Source organism: Cervus elaphus, chromosome 1 (assembly GCF_910594005.1).
Source record: "Cervus elaphus chromosome 1, mCerEla1.1, whole genome shotgun sequence".
Lineage (NCBI taxonomy): Eukaryota > Metazoa > Chordata > Mammalia > Artiodactyla > Cervidae > Cervus > Cervus elaphus.
The window spans coordinates 58928368-58953511 of NC_057815.1; the positions used below are offsets into that span (position 1 = coordinate 58928368).

The window sequence follows — 25144 nt, forward strand, 5'->3', positions numbered from 1 at the left end:
GCTTTTCAAGTCTTTTATGTACCACACAAAGGCTTTAGAATTTTCTTGAGATCATTTATACATTGGTTTTAAATCCAATCGGTTACCTCTTCCTAGTTGCCATTGCATATGAAATCATCTTTTCTATTATATTTACTGACCACATATTATTTGTACATTGTTGTTGTTCAGTCACTTAGTTGTGTCTGACTCTTTGCAACCCCATGGACTGCAGCATGCCAGGCTTCCCTGTCCTTCACTATCTCCTGGAGTTTGCTCAAACTCATGTCCATTGAGTTGATGATACTATCCAACCATCTCCAAATTGTACATATAAACATTTTATTGATAATTGATATTGATTTCAATCACTGATATTGATAAAAAGCATTTAAAACATTGACCTTTTAATATTAATCTTATAACCAAATAATGGAATAATTTTACATACTTTCTGGTTCTCAATTGATTACACTGATTTTCCAGGTTTAATATTTTATCAGTTGCAAAAAAGCTGGCACCCACTTTCTCAATTTGTTAAAGTCTTTTTGCTCTTATCACATCTCATTAATTTGCACAGATATAAAAATGTTAAATAAAGTGGATATAGTATCATAGTAAAGTGGTGAGTATCTTTTCTTAGCTTTAGTGAAAATATTTTTGGTTTTTCACCATTAAAAATGACATGAGTTCTTATCTGAGGGATGTGTTTTTACTATACAATAGAAGTATCTATCTATACTTACTTTATTAAAATTTTAGCCATAAATGGATATATGTTTTTATTAAATGCATTTTCTATATCCATGGAGAAGATAGTAGGTTTCCTAATAGTGAACAAGACTTACTTGATATTATGTATTTTATTTTGTAATGTTTCTGGATTCTATTTGCTAACTGGAACTCGAATATTGATCCAGTTATTTATAAGTGAGATTAATATGTACATTTATTTTAATTTTTTTCAGTTTGCAACTGTAATGGTAATAATAATAGCAACAACAAAAACAATGGCATATATCTCTTACACACTGTATACCAAGCATTCAAAGAGTATTAGGTCTATTAGCTCAGGTATACCTCATGTGAAAAGTTGACTCAATGGAAAAGACCCTGATGCTGGGAGGGATTGGGGGCAGGAGCAGAAGGGGACGACAGAGGATGAGATGGCTGGATGGCATCACCGACTCGATGGACATGAGTTTGAGTAAACTCTGGGGGTTGGTGACGGACAGAGAGGCCTGGCGTGCTGTGATTCATGGGGTTGCAAAGAGTCAGACAAGACTGAGCGACTGAACTGAACTGATACCTTAAAACAGCAACTCGTAAGCAATGTTTTTATCCCTTTTGTAATAGAAAGAAACTGATGCCAGAGAGGTTAAATAACTTGTTTAACATTGTAGGGCTAATAAATGATGAGGCCAGAAATTGAATCCAGGTGGCTTGATTGGCTCAGTGGTAAAGAATTCGTGTGCCAATGCAGGAGACACAGGAGATGCAGATTCCATCACTGGTTCGAGAAATTCCTGGAGAAAGGAATGGCAAGCCACTCCAGCCTTCTTGCCTGGAAAGTCCCATGGGCAGAGGAGCCTAGCCAGCTACAGTTCATGGGGTTGCAAAGGGTCAGACATGACTGAATACACACGCATACAGCCTTATTTCAAAGCCCTCACTTTTAACCATTATAGCATTTGTAAAATAATTTAGAGGATTTCCTTCTCTCTTTAAGTCTGGGATTTGTTCTTATATCATTGGCATTACTTTTGAAGTCTAGTATTATTCCCTTTTTAATCATCTGGGCCTGATTTATTTATCTCATTCCATTTTATTTGCAAGGAAAGACAGAGGCAATGCTTTAATACCATTCTCAATTACTTTCATGACAATTATTCTATTTAGATTTTCTGTTCCTTTATGTATATGGCTCAGACAAATTATGCATTTCAAACAAAATTTTCAGTGGACTACAAAGGCTGAGAAATGTCTAGGTAATGGAAAGTATATGGCCTCTAACTGATAACAGTAAATATACATATATGTGAAACCAAACACATATATGTAGAGATATAGAGAGATTATACAGATAGATATAGACATGTGAAACTTAGCATATGTGAAAGAAAAAACTTGTTTTTAAGTAAATTTTTCCAATAATACCCTAAAGATCCCTAAGATCAGAGACAGCTGGATAAGGAAACTGAAATGTTCATGGTATGCTAAAGGTGGCAGTTAAACAGCTACAGATAAACTGAATAAGTACAAGGGATCAGAGCCATGGCATTTGATTCTAGGATAAAGCCGGAAGAAAAATTCTCTCACCAAATAGAGTGACAGAGTTGTATAAAAATTTCCAAAGGCAGTAACAGGGACTGACACAGAAACAAATCAATGCTTTCAAATAACCGCCAGCCTTCACAATGACCAAGGGGTCCTTACACAGAGAATCTAAGTACCTGGGTAACCAGCAGAGAGTCCATCTGATGAGAATATTTTCCTTCTCATAATTAGCCTTTAAAGTTGTTATCAGGAGAATCATAATTTTCACATTCACTGGGGATATTCATTTCATCCACAGGTTCAGCCCAATTCAGCCGAAAACCACTAAACCGGTTGAAAAGGCAGGTGATGTCAGCACCATGGCAGCCTGTGGCACTTCTTTTGTCTCTTCCCTTCAAGGCATAAGCAGTAGTTTCCATAACTGAACAAAGTTTCCTCTGTCCAACACACCATGATGCTAAAGAGTTCCACACATCTGTATATGTAAAGATAGGTGGGCTGAAACACATAGAGGGGGCACAGCAGCCAAACAGTGGAGGTGGTGCCTGCAATCCGGGACCCCCAGCTGTAGCAACTGAGCCCACAGCCCCAGAGAACGCAGTAGCAGGAGGGGAGCAGTGCCCATGACTCCAGCCTCCCAGCATGATGGTGCCCGCAGCCACAGGGAACTGGGCAGCGGTGTCAGCAGAGCCCGAGACCTTTACCTCCAGCAGTGCAGGCGTCCGTGACTCTGCCCCCTCCATCCTCCACCTGCAGTGCTGGTGCCCGCAAGCCTAACAGCCCTGGACTGGCAGAGGCACTCATCATCCCAGCTTCCCCTCATCTTTCCTTACTCTGACTGAGCCCACGAACCAGATGATTCCAGACAAAACAAAGCTACCTGCAACTGAGTGTTTCAGATGGCAATGCCAGAGACAACGGCAACACAAGCACAAAAAAGTCACCAGCAACCCTGGAAGCATAAGCAACAATGAGGGCACAGGGGGAAACCTCTGACAGAGGGGGAGGGTGAAAAGTGTAGATGCACATATATAACCAGAAGAAAGCTCAGGTAGGAGAAACCAGAAACCAGAAACTTCCGTTATAGTGCCATCTACTGAGAAAAAAAACAATGGGCTCTAATTACTAATCTGTTGAATTATTAACATTTGAATCAAGTTGACAGTGCTCTACCTAAAGAAGAAAAGTATTCACTACTTCAAATGTACCAGCAGAGAAACAACTCTTTGATCACCATGAAAAATCATGGTAATATAATATCGCAAAAAGAACATGACAATTCTTCAAAAACAAAACTTAAATACACAAAATATAGTAAGTCTCCTACACATATACCATCAAGTTGTGAACTTTCAAAGGTGCAAATGTGCATTCCATCAGCTGTGAGTGAAACTGCAGCTTGTCCTCCATCTCCTATTGTTGATGATCCTTCAGCTCTACCATCTTCCACTTCCTCTCCTTCCTCCACTCAGTACCTCTTCTTACATGTTCACTCAATGCCAGCCCTTGTATGCTAGTTGTTGTACTACTGAAATTTATTGAAAGATTAAAAATATTTTCTTTATGTTTTGAATTTGTTTTGGGTATTATTTGTGTGATAAATATTATAAACCTATTACAGTACAGTACTATATAGCTGATTATGTTAGTTGCGTACCTAGGCTAACTTTGTTGAACTTTATAATCAAATTGGGGACTTACAAATGCACTCTTGGAATGAAACTCATTTGTATGTAAGGGGCTTACTGTAAAGTGATCTAACTTATAGGAAACCCAAAATAGCTGTCATAAAGAAACTAATCAAGCTATAAGAAAATTCAAAAAGGCAGTTCAATAAGCTCAGGAATAAAATTAATGAATAAAGAATAAGTTACCAAAGAGATTAAAACACTACAAAACAACCAAACAGAAATCCTGGAACTGAAGTACTCAATAAATGAGATGAAGAACATATTAGAAAGCATTAGAAATAGAGAAGACCATATTGAAGAGAGAATTAGCAAGTTCAAAGAAATCTAGAAATGATACAGGTAGAAGAGGGGAAATAACTAAAATTTTAAAAATGAATAATTTCTATAAGACCTATCCAACTCTGTTATGAAAGGCAACATAAGGGTAGTGGTATCCATAGGAGAAGAGAGGAAGAAGGGATCAAGGAGTATATTTAAAGAAATAGTTCTCAAATCTGGGGAAGGAACCAGATGTACAAGTCCATGAAGTTAAGAGAAGACCTAATTATCTCAGTGCCAAAAGACCCTCTTTAAGACATATTATAGTAAAACTGTCAAAAGTCAATGACAGAGAAATAACTTTTAAGGCATCCTGGGAATAAAGAACTGATAGAGAACAACCAGGAAACAAAATGGTAGTATAACTCCTCATTCATCAATAATCACCCTAAATGTAAATGGGTTAAATCACTAAACAAAAGACACAGAGTAGCTGAATGAATTAAAATTCAAGACCCAACTATATACTTCCTCCAAAAAACTCACTTCAGCTTGAAAGATAAACACAGGTTCAAAGTAAAGGGGTGGAGGATGATCTCCAAGGAAATGGCAACTAAAAGAAAGTGAATGCAGTCATACTCATCAATTTGAAAGGAAATCAACCCTAAATACTCTTTGTGAGGACTAATGCTGAAGCTGAAGCTCTAATACTTTGGCCACCTGATGCAAACAGTTAACTCATTGGAAAAGACCTTGAAGCTGGGAAAGATTGAAGGCAGAAGAAGAAGGTTGAGAGATGGTGAGATGGTTGGATGGCATCACCTATTCAATGGACATGAACTTGGGCAAACTCAAGGGACAGGGAAGCCTGGCATGCTGCAGTCCATGGGAGCGCAGAGTCAGACACAGCTTGGTGACTGAACAACAACAATTTTCATCATGTATATTTAATCTATCACTATGATCAATTAACTTCCCCTCACAAATATCTTTCAAATCTACTCATATTTGCCCATCACCAACATCCTGGTACAAACTACCATCATCTGTCTCCTCGACCACTAATAAGTCTCCCTCATTCATTCTTGCCTATCCAATCCCAATGTGTTAGGGATGTTGAGCAAAAGCAGGCATAACATATGCTGTCATGGAGTTCATAATCCTTTGAAGTAAACAGAAAAGATTCATTTACATAAGAAAGCAGCAATTGGTGCAATGTAAGAAAGAGATGGTTGGATGGCATGAATGACTCGATGGACTTGAGTTTGAGCAAGCTCCAGGAGATGGTGAAGGACAGGGAGGATGGCATGCTGCTGTCCACGGGATTGCAAAGAGTCAGACACGACTGAGCAACTGAACAACAACAAAGAAAGCTATGGGCTTCCCAAGTGGTGCTAGAGGTAAAGAACTTGCCTGACAAAACAGGAGACATTAGAGATACAGGTTCGACCCCTGGGTTAGGAAGATCCTCTGGAGGAGGGCACAGCAACCCACTCCATTATTCTTGCCTGGAGAATCCTATGGACAGAGAAACCTGGTGGGCTACAGTCCATAGGGTCGCAAAGATTCGGACATGACTGAAGTGACTTAGCATACAGGCATGCTAGAAAGTTACAACATGCTATGGGAAATGTTGACTTCCAAATGGTCTCTGAAGAAAGACTGAAATCTTGAACATGGCTGACAAAGCCCTCCATGGTGTGGATTCTGCTTATCTTTCTAGCCTCATCTTCCACCACTCTCCTGCTTATACGTTATTATGGAAGTACACTGGCTCCTCTTTTTTCCCATTTGCTTGAGTGCCCTATATTCTTTCACTCCCCATGGGGCCTTTGTTGACACTGTTTCTTCTGTCAATAATGCTCTTCTCTACACTTATTTTTTCTAGTTGGCTTGACAGATTTCAGCTTAAGCCACTTCTTAAAGGAAGCCAATTCTGACCTCCCAGAATTGTCAGCACCCCCACCCATTTGAATGATTTGATAGTATCCTATAGCTTTCTAACATGTTTTCTAACTACAATGGAATTAAATTAGAAATCAACAACAGAAAGAAATGTGGGGAAAGGAGACACCTGATTGTATAAGAAACCCAAGAAGAGGTGGTAGGGAATGGTGGTGGTGGTGGTTTAGTCACTAAGTTGCATGTTCAACTCTTGCGACCCCACGGACTGTAGCCCACTAGGCTCCTCTGTCCATGGGATTTCTCAGAGAAGAATACTGGAGTGAGTTGCCATTTCCTTCTCCAGGGGAATCTTCCCAACCCAGGGATAGAACTTGGGTCTCCTGCATTGTAAAGACAGATTCTTTACATGGTGGTGATGATGGATAGGATGCTTATGTCCTATAAATTAAAAGGAAGAGAATAGTTCAAGTAGTAGGGACTTGTCTACCATGTTGAATCCTACTGAGAGGTTAAATAAGGCAACACTAAACATTTTCCTCTGAATTTGGCAAATTTGGAAGATTTTACTAACCTTGCCAAATGTTGTTTTCTTGGAGCTATGGGGGAGTAAGTCAGATTAAGTGAAAGTGAAGTCACTTGTGTGTCTGAGTGAAGTCGTGTCCGACTCTTTGCAACCCCATGGACTGTATCCTGCTAGACTCCTCCATCCATGGGATTTTCCAAGCAAGAGTATCGGAGTGGGTTGCCATTTCCTTCTCCAGGGGATCTTCCCGACCCAGGGATTGAACTTGGGTCTCCCTCACTTCAGGCAGACTCTTTATCATCTGAGCCACAAGGGAAGCTCAAGTCAGATTAAGTTGGGTCAATAAATAAATTGAAGGTAGGTAAATGGAGACAGCAAGAGTAGACAATGTTTTTGATAAAACTGTTGTGGAGGGAAAGAAACTGAGTAGGGGAGAGGAGAATATGGGATGTAACAGATTAATTGTTTTGGTTTTGCTTTTCCCATCTTTGCTAACTTGTGCTTTTTCGATTTGCTTCTGAAAGATAGTTTAAAGTGCCGTTATGAATTTTTGTTATTTTCTTCCTCCCTGTATATTTAAAATTATTTCTGTTGCTATGAGCTTTCTTGTTGGATTTTACTTTCTATTAATTTTAACTTCCCCCTGAAATAGTATATTTTTACCAGTTAATTATACTTAATCACATTTATTGTCAGAATTGGTAAGACTGATCATATTTTGACAATTTCATTTTATGGTTGGTTTGTTTTCCATGCTTCTTCTTCTTTTTTTTTTTTTTCATTTCTTTCCTATGTACTGGTTGAATCAAACTTTCTTTATCTCTTTATTTCTTGTGATATGAATTTTTCATCTTTATTTCTAGAAGTGGTTTTCTTTTTTATGACAAATAAAACTGGTTTATTGAATGAGTTGGAATCAGTAGGGTAAAAGCAAAAAGCAGCTTTATTTTTCTCATGACTGCCTCCTTCAGTATGTTTTATAAACTCAGTTCTTACCAACCCTGGATGAAATATCATGTGAATCTCCTAGTTTTCTCAGTAAATCTAAGTCTTTAAAAATTTTAATACAGTCTAATACAATCCCTTATCCAACTGAAATCTTCTCTCTTCTTCCAACCCAGATCTACCTCAGAGAAAGGAATTGAGGATAACTTCTTCACTATTTTTCCACCTTGTTTTTACTTTCTTCATTACTGTGCTATCTCTTGATCTTCCAAGATTGAAAGTAAGAAAATATACAACTGACTTATAAACATATGAAAAGATTATTAACAGTGTTAGTCATTTGAAAAATGCACATGACTGCCAAATTGAAATGGCTATAATCAAAAGGACAGACAATAATAAGTATTTATGAGGTTGTGGAGAAATTAGAAACCCCGTGCATTGTTGGTAGGAATGTGAAATGGTATACATTTCTGTTTTGGAAAACAGTTTGTTAACTTCCCAAAACGTTAAACAAAGAGTTAATATATGACCCAGTACTTTCACTGTTACATATGTACCCAAGAGCAATGATACCTATGCCTACATAAAACCCTATATACAACTGTTTATTCCAGCATTAGCCACAATACTTATGAAGTGAAAATAGCACAAATGTTCACCTACTGATGAATGGATGAACAAAATAAGGTAGATTGATACAATGGAATATTATTCAGCAATGAAGAGGAAATACTGATACATACAAAAACAGTGTACTAAGTGAAAGAAGCCATACACAGAGACCACATATCATATGATATTCATTTAAAATGTCCGAGATAAATGATGTCCAGCAGAAAGTAGGACAGTGGTTGCCTAGGGCTAGGAGGTGGAGGTGAGGGGAAGGCAGGAGTGAATGAGTTCGAGGTTTGTTTTGAAGGTGACAAAATGATCAAACAATGAAGTGTGGTGATGATTATGTGAGTGTGTGCTTGCTGTCTCTTTAGTCATGTCTGACTCTGCACGACCCTATGGATTGTAGCCCACCAGGCTCCTCTGCCCATGGGAATCTCCATGCATGAATACTGGATTGGATTGCCATGCCCTTCTCCAGGGGTCTTCCTGACCCAGGGATTGTATCCGTGACTCCTACATCTCCTGCTTTGGCAGGCAAGTTCTTTACCACTAGTGCCACCTGGAAAACTGGTGATGATTACATATCTCTGTAAATATACTAAATTATGAGCTTTAAATAGGTAAATTTTATGGTATTGTGAGGGAGAGTTATTGCCTTCCACATCAGTGAACAAAGGATGTTGTAGCTATCAAGCCACCACATTACAGCTGTCCCAGTGACGAGCCCTGAGGGAACTCAGGATGAAAACAAAATGCTGGTCACTGAGCAGTCACTGCTGCAAAAACTACTCCCAGTCGTGAACCTAGAGAAGACTAAGGATAAGAAAGCACAGGATACCAGCCCAGAGGAAATAAATTATTCCAATGAGCTCAAACTTTGCATCTTCCCATACATGGAAAAGCACTAATTTTATTGATTTGAGATGTCTGGTTTTCTCTAAATAACAGTAATCTTTTGATATTCTGGCTACCTGCTCTTTGTCACAAAAACTGCTATATATATTGGCTCCCTGCCCCCACCTCAGTCTCTTCAGAACATCACTTTATATAAAGTAGAAGCCAAAACTAAAATCACAGACTATACATGATTGATAAGTAGAACATTTGAGGCATGGGAGCGATTTATAGTAACTGTGAAAGCCTCATTACTCCATCATGTCCTTGTCTGCTGTCATTAACTCTATATTCCTTCCTGTGCTTGTCTTTCTACACAAAATGCCCCCTCACCACATTTACACTGATCAAATTGTGTCTGTGGTACATATTCCAACATGAGTAATATTTTATGTTTGTATAATTGTCACACAAAGCAGTGCTTGAATTGTTTTATACAGATAACTTTTTATCCTAACTTGATATCCTGACAGGATATCAACAAGGGAATTATTGTTACCCACTTTTATGAGTAACTAAACTGAGGGATACAGACAATTTTCTAAAACCAAATATCTTAAAAATGGTAGAAACTTGATGAGGAACCAGATCTTTTGACTGCAGAGCCAAAATCATTTCCCTTCATACTACAGCTAAACTGTCTTTCTGCCATGAATCTGGAATGAGACCATCTTAATGAAACCCTTTCCAGGCTCCTAAATAGAAAGTTTCTCTCAGTGGAGTTTCTAGAGCATTTTGTATCTCTCATAGCTCATGTCATGTTCTACCCTCACTGTAGTTTGTAATTCTCACTTTACTTACAACACTATAGGTTTCCAGAAGGTAGAGACCATGACTCACAAATTTTTATATCAAAGAATGTATGCAGAAAACATTGTATCTAAAGAATAATGAAGTGAATATCTTCATTATTTTATTAACCCACTTAGATTTCTTATCCTGATTTTAGAGTATTTCATGTTGCTTCAGGAGTAAAAGGAATCAACTATATTATACACACAGATACAGACAGACGTGGTCCAGTTAAAAGAGTAATGGTAAATGGATGGAGATACATCATCCCTGTCCAGGTCTCCTGGATGTAGTTTGGCAGTGCAGACATTGTTTCCCTAGAGCCAGGACAGATAGAGTACAAGTGAGCCTCCTGGGAGGAAGGCGTGGGTAAAAAGTAGGTAAGTGTTAAATATATTCTACCTTGGCTCCAGTCTTCCAGTCTTAGTGCTGCAACACCTACCATGAAGTCTAAGCAGAGACCAGACATGGATCTTCAGGAAGCATACAAATATGCAGGCCAGTCTGCTTTATCATGATCAGTGCAAAGGTCTGAAGGATTTTCCATTATCAGAAGAGAACAAATGGATCATGGTGAGCATCTGGAACTGCCAAGAGAGATTGCTTGATCCCTGAAGGAAGCTTCAAGGAAAATGAGGAGGGACTTGGGGGAAATGGCAGCAGGCTCTGTTCTTGAACAGAAGAAAGGATGTTGGGGAAAATGACAAGAAATAAAGATTCAGGGTATTTACCCTAGGGGAAATTTGGGCTAGTGGAAGGTCTTTTAGGTGTTAGAGTAGGATGTGTGTTTTGTTTTAGAAGACTCTTAGTGGCTGTATTGTTTATGAGAACAAGAACAAGGACTAAAAAATGTTCTATAGCACAACGAAAGGATTTCTTTCCTTGGATACTACAGAGATGTCAAAGCTCAGTGCTCTTAGTTTTGAATGCCAGGAAAATAGAGTTTCTCTGCAATTCTTCATGCTTCAAAATAGAGCCTACTGGGAGGTACATTTGTGTACCTCCAAAGAAAGTGGAGGAGAATATGAAGTAGGAGCAGGAGAGTTGGATTTATGATCATAATACACTAAAGAGAAAATAAGGAGCTCTGGGTGATCTCAAACTCATGTCTTTTCAAAGATGCTATAGCCCTATACTCAAGGAAATTAGAGTTATTTTATTCCATAGAATATAATGGGAAAGGTGAGTAAAAGACAGAGGATGCATGACTGTGTTTATGAGGATGCATGAGTTGTCACTCAATGTGAGCACGTGTAATTGAGTAAATATGGATAAATGTTGTGTGACAAAGTTTAATAACAGATAATGCATGTAGCAAATAATCAGGGACCAAGGCTTATATTAAGTTCCTTACTAGCAATATCACATTTAATTCTCACAACTCAATCCAGTAAACTGACATTATTATAATGTTCTTAATTTAGAGGAGATGGTATGAAAGTACATACTTGATAAGTGATCTGTGCAGTATTACACAGCTACTAGGTACTGAAACTAGTGCTAAAATCTTGCTCTGACCCTAAAATCAATGTTCTTAACTGGTATGTAAAGGTGTGTGAAAAATTGTATAGCTGATGATGAAAATGTGAAATGTTACACACATCCCAAAGAGTAGGTGCCACTACATTGGTGCAACTTCCTATGGGGAATCTCAAAATTGATCCTTTTCCTCAGGAATAGCATTTAGTCAAAGGCACTGAGGAACTAGGCAAAGAGCTCCTTACTAGTAAACTACATCAGGAGTGAATGACAGGATATCAGGCTGATGGTAAGAGACAGTCTCTTCCCACTCAATAAGCATTGAGTTCTGCTGATGTATGCTACTATGGAAAGGAGGTGCCAATAAAATGTATTTCTGCATCTCAGGATTCACAAGCCATGGCCAGAAGATAGGTAGAACTGTGAAATTTCTGGGCAAACCCTGATTGACCTCCAATCCTTCACGTGCCAAGTGAATAGTATGGTGGACAAAAAATTTGGCAGAAAGAATGAGTAACAGTTTGAAGATAGGACTAACTTCAGCTTTATGGAAGAGGGAGGCACTTAATGGATATACATAGTATTTATATGTTTTCAAGCGGTGAATCTGTGGTGACCTCACTCCTTGCTTGCTGGCTTGCTTGCTAAGTTGCTCAGTCATGTCTGACTCTTTGTGACCCCATGGACTGTAGCCCACCAGGCTCCTCTCTCCATGGGATTCTCCAGGCAAGAATACTGGAGTGGGTTGCCATTTCCTTCTCCAGGGGATCTTCTCGACCCAAGGATTGAACCTGTGTCGCTTATGTCTACTGCATTAGTAGGTGGGTTCTTTACCACTAACACCACCTGGGAAGCCCTCATTCCTTAATACAGATTAAAACAGTTATACTAGCTCATGAATAGTTCTGCCTTCTCATGGTATAAGACCCATCTCTCTATGTACTGCATTCATGTTCCTTCCTGTCTTTCCTCCCACTCAGGGCCAAAATCTGAGATAATGGCAGATATTTAGAGAGCCTGACCTACCAAGTATCTTATCCAGTGTTCTCATATCTGGTGGATATGTTTGCTATAAAAGTACCCTGGTTGTGCAAGTCCAGGGTGTATCCAAAGATCTATAGCCTGATAGACCAGAGTCTCCTGCCAGTAAAGATCCTGAGATCACATTCCTCTGCACCTTACCTATTTCTTTTGCATCTCAAGGCTACAAGGGATTGATTCATTAGTTTACTTTTTAGTTCACATTTGTTTAATATTAATGTGTTTGCAAATCATTGTCATAGGCACTGGTCATCGTCATAAAGGACAGAGTCCCAAGTTTTGGAAAATTGCAGTGTGGTAGAGAAAAATCTCAAGGTGTAAGGGGTTTGTGCACTGGAAACAAATGTCCTTGACTAGACATTTGACTTAGACACTTGACCTTGATTTGGTGAGATGACCCTTAGATGAAACCTTGAACTTTGAAATCAGCAGATAAAGATTGGGGAATGGCCATAGTCACAAGAGGGAAAAGTCATGCAAAGTGTGAGAGCAATTACAGTGAGCTTGGGGAGAAAGTAGCTGAGTATGTCTCAAACGTAGTATACCAGTTATGAGGGTCAAAAGAGATGACGCTAGGCAATAGGTAGGGGTCAAATTAGAGAAAGCCTATGTGTAGTAACAAGAACTTTTTCCTATTTTATCTAAAAGCAATTAGAATGTCATTAAGGAATTATCCAAGAATTATTATTGATTTTTAATTTCCACAGACTCTACTCCGAAGAAACTGTGGTGGATCAAGGACTATGAGCAATAAATCACTTCAATATTGATTCCTTGAACTTTCTCTGACATGTTGTCCTACACATTTCCTTTCAGGCAGAAAAAATGTCTTTGTGCTGTGAGTTTCTAAGTAAACAGAGACCTGAAACCAGCAAAGGAGAGACTATCAGTCCATGTTCATGGACAAAGGAGCTAGGCATGACATGGAGAGTGACGTTCAAATATTTCATCAGGTGAGGAAAGTTACAGACAGGAGTGCACTTTGATTCTGGGATGTTTTCATAACAAATATAAAAAAAATTTTGATGGAAATGTATGCTTCACATTAGAAAATGACTTCATACTAACAGAGATTATTTTATGAGTCTCATTCCCAGGAAAGACTGATTTATTAACTTGTACTGGTCTCCTCTTCAATGCCATAGTCATTTATTTGCGATGTTGTCATAGAAGACTTCCTGCCTCTCAGAGCTCTTAGTCATGCTGGGGAGAAACATCACTCTGGTGAGTGAGTTCATCCTGGTGGGCTTCCCCACAGCCCCCTGGCTGCAGGTCCTACTCTTCTCCCTCTTCCTTGTGGTCTACTTGCTGGTGGTAGTAGAGAATCTTGTCATCATGCTCACTATCTGGGTCACTGGCTCCCTCCATAAGCCCATGTACTATTTCTTGACTAGCCTGTCCTTCCTGGAGGTCTGGTATGTCTCTGTCACAGTCCCCAAGATGCTGGATGGATTCCTCCTGCAGAGACAGCGCATCTCCTTCACAGGCTGCATGACCCAGCTGTACTTATTTATCTCGCTTGCCGGGACAGAGTGTGTACTTCTGGCAGCCATGGCCTATGACCGCTATGTGGCCATCTGCCACCCTCTCAGATACCCAGTCATCATGACCACAGGTTATTGTGTGCAGCTGGTGGCTTTTTCCTATATGAGTGGTTTCATGGTCTCTGTAATCAAGGTCTATTTCATTTCACATGTTGCCTTTTGTAGCTCCAATGTCATGAACCACTTTTTCTGTGACATCTCACCAATCCTCAAACTGGCCTGCAAAGACATGTCCACAGCTGAGCTAGTGGACTTTGCTTTGGCTATTGTCATTCTTGTCTTCCCTCTGACCACAACCATCCTCTCCTATGTCTACATTGTCTCCACCATTCTGTGTATACCCTCCACCCAGGGAAGGAAGAAGGCTTTCTCCACCTGTGCATCCCACCTCACAGTAGTCATAATTTATTACACAGCCATGATTTTCATGTATGTTCGGCCCAGAGCTATTGCTTCTTTTAACTCCAACAAACTCATCTCAGCTGTGTATGCAGTCCTCACGCCCATGCTAAATCCATTCATCTACTGTCTGAGGAACCAGGAAGTCAAGAATGCCATCAAAAAGACAGTGGGTGTTGGCCAGTGCTTCCTGCTCAGCTGAGACCTGCTGCCTTGAGGAGGAGACTGATCCAGCAAGGAAGTCATTCCTGAGACACTTCCAATGGTTGTGCATGCTTACTTGCTCCATAGATCTAGATTCTTAAAGTAATCACAGCATTTGAAGACAGAAGAAATTAAAAACAGAAACAAAACACAATATTTACTGCTTTAATCTTTCATTGATGTTGTTTAGTCACTCAATCTTGTCTCTTTGTGACCCATGGACTGCAGTAGTCCAGGCTTCCCTGTTCTTTGTCATCTCCTAGAGATGCTCAAACTCATATCCACTGAGTCGGTGATGCCATCAAATCATCTTGTCCTCTGTCATCCCCTTCTCCTCCTGCCTTCAATCTTTCTCAACATCAGGGTCTTTTCTAATAAGTTGGCCCTTCACATAAGGTGGCCAGAGTATTGGAGCTTCAGCTTCAGCATCAGTCCTTCTAATGAATATCTGGGATTGATTTTCTTTAGGATGGACTGGTTTGATCTCCTTGCAGTCCAAGGGACTCTCAAGAGTCTTCTCCAACAGCACAGTTCAAAAGCATCAATTCTTTGTCGTTCAGCTCTCTTTATGGTCCAAGTCTCACATCCATACATGACTACTGGAAAAACTGTAGCTTTGACCAGATGGACATTTGTCAGCAAAGTAACATCTCTGTTTTTTAACATGCTGTCTAGGTTTGTCATAGCTTTTCTTCCAAGGATCAAGTGTTTTCTAATTTTGTGGCTGCAGCCACCACATGCAATGATTTTGGAGCCCAAGAAAATAAAGTCTGTCATTGTTTCCATTGTTACCCCATATTTGCCGTGAAGTGAAGAGACCAGATGCCATCATCTTAGTTTTTTGAATGTTGAGTTTTAAGCCAGCTTTTTCACTCTCCTCTTTCACTTTCAACAGAGGCTCTTTAGTTTCTCTTCACTTTCTGCAACAAGGGTGTTGTCATCCTCATATCTGAAGTTATTGATATTTCTCCCAACAATCTTGATTCCAGCTTGTGCTACATCCTGCCTGGCATATCACATGATGTACTCTGCATATAAATTAAATAGGTGACAATATACAGCCTTGAGGCATCCCTTTCCTAATTTTGAGCCAGTTGATTGTTCCATGTCCAGTTCTAACTCTTGCTTCTTGAATTGAATACAGATTTCTCAGGAGGCAGGTCAGGTGGTATGGTTTTCCCATCTCTTGAAGAATTTTCCACAGTTTGTTGTGATCCACACAGTCAAAGGCTTTAGCATAGTCAATGAAGCAGAAGTAGATGTTTTTCTGGAATTCTCTTTCTTTGTCTATGATTCAGTGGATGTTGGCAATTTGATCTCTGATTCCTCTGCCTTTTGTAAATCCAACTTGAACATCTGGAAGTTCTCAGTTCACATACTGTTGAAACCTGGCTTGGAGAATTTTGAGCATTACTTTACTAGTGTGTGAAATGAGTGCAATTGTGTGGCAGTTTAAACATTTTTTGCCATAGCCCTTCTTTGGGATTGGGATGAAAACTGACCTTTTCCAATCCTGTGGCCACTGCTGGGTTTTCCATATTTGTTGGCATATTGAGTGCAGCACTTTCACAGCATCATCTTTTAGGATTTGAAATAGCTCAGCTGGAATTCCAACACCTCTAATAGCTTTGTTCGTAGTGATGCTTCCTAAGGCCCACTTGACTTCGCATTCCAGGATGTCTAACTCTAGGTGAGTGATCACACCATTGTGATTATCTGGGTCATGAAGATCTTTTTTGTACAGTTCTTCTGTGTATTCTTGCCACCTCTTCTTAATATCTTCTGCTTCTATTAGTTACACACCATCTCTGTCCGTTGTTGTGCTCATTTTTGCATGAAATGTTCCCTTGGTATATCTAGTTTTCTTGAAGAGATCTCTAGTCTTTTCCATTATATTGTTTTCCTTTATTTCTTTGCATTGTTCACTCAGGAAGGCTTTCTTATCTCTCCTTGCTATTCTTTGGAACTCTGCATTCATATGGGCATATCTTTCCTTTTCTCTTTGCCTTTTGCCTTTCTTTTCTCAGCAATTTGTAAGGCCTCCTCAGTCATTTTGCCACTTTGTATTTCTCTTTCTTGGGGATGGTTTTGATCACCACCTGCTATACAATGTCATGAACCTCTGTCTCTAGTTTCAGGCACTCTATCAGAGCTAATATCTTGAATCTATTTGTCACTTTCATTGTATAATCTTTAATCTTTAAGTGTATTTAATATGCACTGTATATGACAATATATTCCTTGAAATGAGAGAGCAACAGTAAATATTAACATATGTAAAATGGTTTCATTAACCCTTTACACAAATAATCTATTTTATTCTCAAAATGCCTCCATAGTTAGTTATGATTAGATACTTGATTTTAAATATCAGGAAAGTGAAGCATACACAGAGAGATTTAAATAAGTTACCTGAAATTGTGTACCTAAATAAATATCAAAACCATTATTTGAACCCAAAGAATCTAACTTTTAACAACTGTGTTAAGTAATACGAGTCTGTGATCATAGCTCTAAGAGAGACTTTTGTTAATAACATTGGTGTCTCGATCAAGCAATTCAGTACATAAGATTTGTAAATGTGATGAAAAGACATGATAGTGTAGTAGTGATGGTGATGATAGTGCTCTTTGCAATTATATTGTGTTATTGGTGATCAACTACCATTGATAATAATAATAATTTTGAGCATTTCTCAGTTCTCATCCATGTTTGAAAGTAAAAAAAAGCAAATGTGTAAATCACTCAGTTGTGTCCAAATCTTTGTAACACCATGGACCATAGCCCACCAGGCTCCTCTGTCCATGGAATTCTCCAGGCAAGAATACTGGAGTAGGTAGCTATTCCTTTCTCCAGAGGATCTTCCTGACCCAGGGATTGAACCCAGGTCTCCTGCATTGCAAGCAGATTCTTTGCTGTCTGAGCTACCAGGAAAACCCTTCAAGGACTATAAGAGCTTATTTCTTATTACAGGAATGGGATCAGTAGTTCACAAGAGATGAAAGAATCAGTATTAATGCAATTTTTGCAGTTGATATGTATCTCTTGAGACACTCCCTTTTGGGCTTTTGGATTCTTGTGGCCTATCATGCTATATATGACTATTATAAGCAAACTAAGAGAATGGCATCACAACAGTATATGCTTGAGCTGAAACCCTCAATACATCAATATAACATGTTCTCACATACAATAGGTGAAAGCAAATACAAATTTTCTAAGGCAAACGCAAGTGTTATATATCATTATGGGACCTGCTGATAAGAAAATATAGAATACCAAGAAGAATTCTATAAAATTGATCAAGCTGAGGTTAAAATATGAAAACAAAAATCAGAAAAGGCTATTATGACTCCACATTTTGTTCATTTAAAGTTGGAGTCTAAAATTTGTCTCCTAGTTTTGATCTAAGCCCCTTGAATATATTATTCAACATTCTTATATTAATCTTTCTTATCTATTGCTTTTGAAATGTTACTCTACTATTTAGTAATTCTTAATTTGAATTAAATAGTATCTACTCATTCTAGTCTTTTTAAAAACCTTTTATTTTATACTGGAGTATACTTGATTAATAAGGTGCTAGCCTCAGGGATACAGCAAAGAGATACAGCCACACACGTACATGTATCCATTCTTTCACAAGCTCCCTTCCCATCTAGTTTGCCACATAATATTGAACAGAGTTCCCCGTGCATTTATTTATTATTTTAGAATCACTCTACCATTCATGAAGCTCAACAATGTCTGACATTTTTGCCACTTGAACCAAATCAGCCTTATTTTTACTGATCTCCAATATGAAACATCCATTCTGATATTAGTTCCTGCAGCACACTCAGTAACTACAATATACTCATCTTTCTTAACTCCATTCATTCATTATTTCTTGTGTCCCTATTTCTTGCCAAGTTCTGTGATAGACTACAGTGGACAACAACTACCAAAAAAACACAGAGTCTTCCTTCTAATAGCTCAGAGATGAGTGAGGAAGATAAAGGCACAATTGCCTCCAGCGTTAAGTGTAATGATATGAATATAGGATTCTTTGGAAACAAATAATAGTTAGACCTAGGATGATCAGAGAAAATGTTCCAGTAGAAGTAGAATTTAGGCTAACACTTGCAGGAATTAGATAGATGAAAATGGTGGACAGTAATAAAGATCAGGGCTTGCAAAGATGGAAAAGGGCAAGAGTCAAGAGAGATATGAACCCACTAAAAAACCTGAAAGATGACTAACACAGAGTGACATAATGAAGAAAGGGGTCACAAAAGGAAGTAGATTCATGTTCACCAACCCAAATCTTACTCATTTGTGAGTTCCTCTTACCATATAGGTTTGTGGATATACAGTAAGTTCCACAGAGGTATTTTCAGTCTCTGCAAGCACTAGATCATCAGCTTGCTGCATTTTTATCAGGTAAATGGCAGTCACTTACACAGTGAAGCAGGGACAAGGGGCATTGTCTTTCAATATTCAGCCTCGACCAGAGCACCTCTTCATTTTGAATGACAGATGGCAGTTTGTGCTTGACTCTGAGTATATTGTGAGTTTCTCTAGCCCAGAAATTAACCTTATTCATCCTTGAAGCTATAATACCAGCCTCAGCACCTGACACTGTAGATAGATACTTGACTGTCTGTTTCCCAGGTTTAAGCCAGTTTACTGCACAGAACTGTTTTTTCCCTTTTCCCCTTTTAGGTTGCATTTCTTGTCTTATCACAGTAAATTAGACTATAAGGTCTGTAGAAGAATTTTCCCAGTTGCTTCTATTTCACATACTCAGGTTTACTATCTTCTAATAAATAGCATACTCAGGCTTTTAAAAGAGCCTCACTGGCAATTGGGTAAGTGGAAAAATATTGGGAAAGTACATGACCTTGTGAGGCAAATATTCAACTTGAGTCTACAGCATTATCAGTAGTTAAATTTGTAGCTTTTGCAGCAAATTAGAATTTTGGTTTCTTTGAGCTTCAGTTTCCTCATCTGTTGAAAGTAGATCATCATATCTACTTCCCAAGTTGATATGAAGATTAAATGAAAATGGATACACGTGAAGGCTCCTGGTGCAGCATGTGGCACACACTGCTCTACATCATCCGACAGAACCCAGGGCACAGGGCTGCTCGTAGTGTCTGTAAAACTCACCTGGACTGCAAGTCCTCTGTGACGGCTTTTCTGTTTCTTCCAACTTCCCGCTTGTGCTGACTTGTCTCCATACCTATCAGGAAGAAATGACTCTAGTTGCGTGTAACTTGTGTTCACACTGATGATATCTTGGTTGTAACACTTTTTAGACTCTATCTTATACTGATAGTGATTCAAATATACATCTTATTTAAAACACTAGATTATAAGTTTCTTTATGTCTCACAGTTACTAAAAGTTATTATCATGCGTTCAGTGATCAATAGATATATGAGGAATAAATCCCTGTCTGAATGTCAGACTTCCAACTGATAGCCACAGTGCCCATAACTTCCACATTTTTTGGCTTAGTTCCAATTTTTAAACATTCTGTTCTCTCCGACTCCTCTAATTTTTAGACTGAAGCAAACATCATGTCTTTCTTCATACCCATTTCAATATTTTCTAACATGTTAATGCTGGAAAGGTTTTCATTAACATTTAGCTTCCTGTATGATACATTTATATAACACTTTGATTCTCACATAAATCATAGGCAGAAGGAGTCAGTGTGTGGGACATTCATTTAGCTGGCGTGGCTTATGGCCAAAGTTCTGCAGGCAACAGATTTGGTTCATGAGCCGCAGAGAGGAAGCAGCAGCAACAGCAACAGTTTTCTCTATTGTGTCTGAGACAAGGTGGTTGTGGAGGCTCAAACTTGTTTCTGGGGTTCATCCTAAACTCCTGAACTCCAGCCTTCTCAGTGACTTTACAATAATCAAATTCTGTTTCTGCTTAAGCTACCTACGATACATTTGATTACCTGTAACACAACATTGACTGACACAATCACTCCGTGGGGAAATTTTTATTTATTATGAACCTTCATTTTCTTGTTTGGAAATTGGGAATATTAGTAACATTTTATAGAGTTGTTCAAAGAGTTAAATTAGATAACACGTATGTGAAGTCTTTAGAACATAGCAGGTGCACACAGATTATTAATGGTGGCTTCTACAGAGAGTTGTTGCTGTTTTGTATTAACAGATGTCTGTACAACCCTACTGATAGCAGTCCTTGCAGTTTAAAAATGGAGATGTCCTTAATCATTTGATTAACTGGGGTGTTTCAGATTAAAAGAATTAAAATTTAGAATAATTCAAAGATTTATGGCTTGAGAGACTGAATGGATAACTTTACTATTTCCTGAAGTATCTGGAATTATCCCAGAACTCCAGCGGTTCAGCTATTAATAAATCTGAATCAGTAAATCTTATGACTATTGAGAAGCAGAATTCTTTTTAACCATACATGTAAAAATATGACATAAACCCCTATATTAAGTGAATAATATAACACAGTAGTAAGGATTTTCGGGGAAGGCAATGGCACCCCACCCCAGTACTCTTGCCTGGACAAGCCTATGGACGGAGGAACCTGGTAGGCTGCAGTCCATGAGGTCGCTAAGAGTTGGACACGACTGAACGACTTCACTTTCCCGCATTGGAGAAGGAAACGGCAACCCACTCCAGTGTTCTTGCCTGGAGAACCCCAGGGATGAGGGAGCCTGGTGGGCTGACGTCTATGGGGTCGCATAGAGTTGGACACGACTGAAGTGAGTTAGCAGAAGCAGTAAGTATTTTCCTACTGGATTTTATAATTATTTCACCTAGCTTCATTTTTACTAAAGGGTATTAATAAATTGATATACTATTTAAACTTTCTCTTTGTTTTTATAAAAATAAAAATTTAAAAATTTCTCTTTGTTCTGGTTCATGAATTTTAGCCCAGAAAATATGATCCCATGAATGCTTAATAGATGACACCAAAATTCTACCTATCAATATATTTGTTTGTTAATCTTATCTCTAATAGAAAAGCATTTAACAGGAAGTTGAGAAAATCTCCATATATTGGACAGTAACCGTCATCTGCTCTCACAACACTTGCCGTTTTCAAAGAGAGAAATATACAGAGGGGATATAGAGGGCAAAGACACATTCTATCACATGTTAGATCTGTGTTCTCAGTCTCCTAACTGGTGATCAGGCTGGACCAGATATGAAACATGAGCTCATTTCTTTTCTTTTTTAAAAAATATTTATTTACTTACTTGACCATGCAGGTCTTAGTTGCAGCTCGTGGGATCTTCAAACTTCATTTGACATGAGGGATCATTTTTAGTTGTAGCATGGAGGATCTATAGTTGTAGCATGCAAACTCTTAATTGAGGCATGTGGGATCTAGTTCCTTGACCAGGGATTGAACCCAGGCCCCCAACATTGGAATCTCAGTCTTAGCAACAGGAGCACTAGGGAAGTTTCCATAAGGTCATTTCTTGTTTTACTGGTCTAACTCCTAGAGTTTGAACAGTCTACAGCAGTCTCCTTGTACTTTCCCTCAGTGTGTGTGTGTGTGTGTGTGTGTGTGTGTGTGCATGCGCGCATGCAGTCTCTCAGTCATGTCCAACTCTCTATGACCCCCCTGGACCGTAGCCTTCCAGGCTCCTCTGTCTGTGGAATTTTCCCGACAAGAACTAGAGCCAAGACAAAAGAAGTTAAAAGTTAAAGAGTCAAAATTACCTAATGGCTCAGTTGGTAAAGAATCCATGTGCAATGCAGGTGACCCTGGTTCGATTCCTGGGCCGGGAAGATCTGCTGGAGAAGGGATAGGCTACCCACTCCAGTATTCTTGGGCTTCCCTTGTGGCTCAGCTGGTAAAGAATCTGCCTACAATGTGAGAGACCCGGGTTCGATCCCTGAGTTGGGAAGATCCCCTGGAGAAGGGAAAGGCTACCCACTCCAGTATTCTGGCCTGGAGAATTCCACGAACTGTATAGTTCATGGGGTCACAAAGAGTCAGACGTGATTGAGCAAGTTTAAAAAAAAAATTGCTTTACTGACAAAAACTTGATTCCCTACCCCTGTGTGCAATTGTTTCTTTGATGTTCAGGGGTGGGGGAAGTGGAGGTGAAGATCTCTTGATCTCTTGAGTGGAAGAAGTGGAGGTGAAGAGAAAGTTCTCTTTGGCACTTAGTGTGTACTGTTAACACTATTAAATACTCTTTTGGGTATTTTGATCATCTCACCAGCACCCCCTTTGAATAATATTAATGTTAAGTAACAGGTCATGAGTAATAGTTACTTCCCAGACAACCAGAGAGTGGAAGAAAATCAAGCTTTAGAACTAAGATTAGGATAAATTACCAGATTGATATTCCATAAAACTGTTGCTATTCTGTTTCTCCAACTGATAATCACCCTGTCTAGTGACCCTAGGAGGTCACTAGGGAAATTTCTTTAACTTCTTCATCATTATTGCTCTTGAAGATCCTATAGCATTTGTGAACCAAATCCCCAAGGATGTGTCTTTTAAAGAACAGTTGCCTCTACTGAGCAGTTGGCTCACTGCGTCCTGGAATTGTCCAGCTCTAGGTTCTGCCTGAATGAGGTCTGTGGGAAGAGTCAACATATAAAACCAGCCCAAGTTCAGTGGCAGAGAAACAGAACAAGGGCAAGAAGAGAGGAGTAGGAAGAGGCACACGTTGAACAGATACAGAGAAAAAGCATATAAGACAGAAAAAAATAATCTCTCCCACCTTGGGCTCTTACCATCCAAAAGGGGCCATCTAACAGGCCCAGAAGTAACTTTTGAATTTTGGACTTAAAAGTCTTGTCACATATACCTATTGAGTTGATTTTGCCTTTTCTTTGAGTAAATAGAAGAAAAAATTTTCCATTTCTCTATAATCCATCTGGACCCTAGTATCTTTCCCAAGTGAGGAGAATTACAAAGTCATGGAACTCTTGAGTTTCACAGAGAAGCAATTTTCAAGGATTTAGATTAGGTTATTCCAAAACTTCTCCTTTATTTCCTTTCCCTTCCCTATTTTCATTTTTATCCCCTAACTTCAAGTCCTTTCAGGTGAAGAGGCAAAGACTCGCAGGGGTGGCACAGGTGATTTTCCAAACACCTCTCCACTGGTCAGCATACTGGACAACTGAACCAAGATCTCCAAGCTAGACTCGACCAAGATGACCTACTTCACTTGAGTTCCTAAAGCAAAAATATGGAGTGCACCTTGGTGAGACATCTGATCTTAATAAACATCAATTTATTTGCTTATTTAGTAACAACCATGCTTCAGGAACTAAGCTAGACACCTAGAGATAAAAAGATGACCAAGCTGAAAATAGTATAAGATTGGTATTTTCAAGGCATTCGTAAATCTAGTAGTGGTGATAAGTAAACAAAATGATACACGTTATCATGATATGATGCTCTTTAGTTCAAAATGTTACAAAACCAGAGAGCTGGAGTGATGGGCAGGTGATAGCAAGGGGTGGTTAGGCATAGTTTTACAGGGAGGATGAATCTGAGTAGGCATTTACCAGGTAGCAAGAGTTAGAATGAATTTTGGGTAGAAGATAGAGTATGTGCAACTGCATAGAGTCTTGAAGGAGGCTGTTGCACTAAAAAAACATCAAATTCTTCAGTGGAGCTTGAGCTTGGATTGAGTAGCTGAGAAAGAATATTAAGAAGGTGGGGGTCAGATCCTGAGGCACTTGCTATGCGATATAAGGAGTTCAGTTGTACAGTATGGTCACTGAAGGATTTGAACTGGAGAATCACTTGTTCATGTTTATATTTTAGTAAGATCACTCAGTCTGGAGGCAGGATACTATTTAGTATCTATATGTGTTGTCTTATATAGGCAGCAGCCCCTGTATGTTCCCAGTCCTTTGGAGTGCAAGCCCACTCTATCTCTTCTGAAACTTGAACTTTTTATTTTCCTTTCCATCTACCTTCCCTCTGAATTGCACAAACCACCTCCCTCTATTTACAATATCCCTCTCGTTCTCATCTAACTTCCTCTTCCTTCTTGAGGAAATCTTTTCCCCATCTGTAGTATCTTATAAGTAATACACATCAATCCATTTCTTTGATTTGGTAGGTGAGTCCATCCTCCTTTCTGAGCCAACGTTCTTTTCCTAACAAAGACTTTCAGCTAGGAAATGGTGACTCAGTGAAACACGCCAAGTCAGTGGCTGGGTTAGAGGTCAATATAGAGTGGAGAGAGGTCACACTGATGTAGATACATATAAGGGTCAATGAGGGTTGGGGGAAAGATCATCATGAGTATTAGGATGTCTGGAATATTATATGGACTTAGGAGGCATGCTACTCAAGAAAAGATTAGACAAACCAGATTTTGGAACTTTAGACTGATCTCCAAAGGCTCAGATGGAGTGTGAAGGATAAATTCAAAAGTGAGGAATTTGTGCCAGAAAGACTTGATTGAAAAGGAAATTGATGTCACTATGGTCAACACCAGGGATCAGGAGAATGGGTGGTACAGAAAGGGGGAAAGAGCAGACTAGGGATGCACAAAATTGGGGACATTAACTGGGAATGTGGCAGTGGGAAGAGAGGAGGGAAACAATAATTAAAGAAAGAGGAATGCT

At 39.1% G+C, this 25144-nt stretch overlaps 1 protein-coding gene across 1 annotated transcript; it reads left to right on the forward strand.

The window, feature by feature from the left end:
- Positions 1-13602: 13602 nt before the first annotated feature.
- Positions 13603-14547, forward strand: LOC122694141 (olfactory receptor 6-like). Its single transcript, XM_043902507.1, has one exon. It carries the CDS (start codon positions 13603-13605, stop codon positions 14545-14547), a length of 945 nt encoding a protein of 314 aa, XP_043758442.1.
- Positions 14548-25144: the final 10597 nt, after the last annotated feature.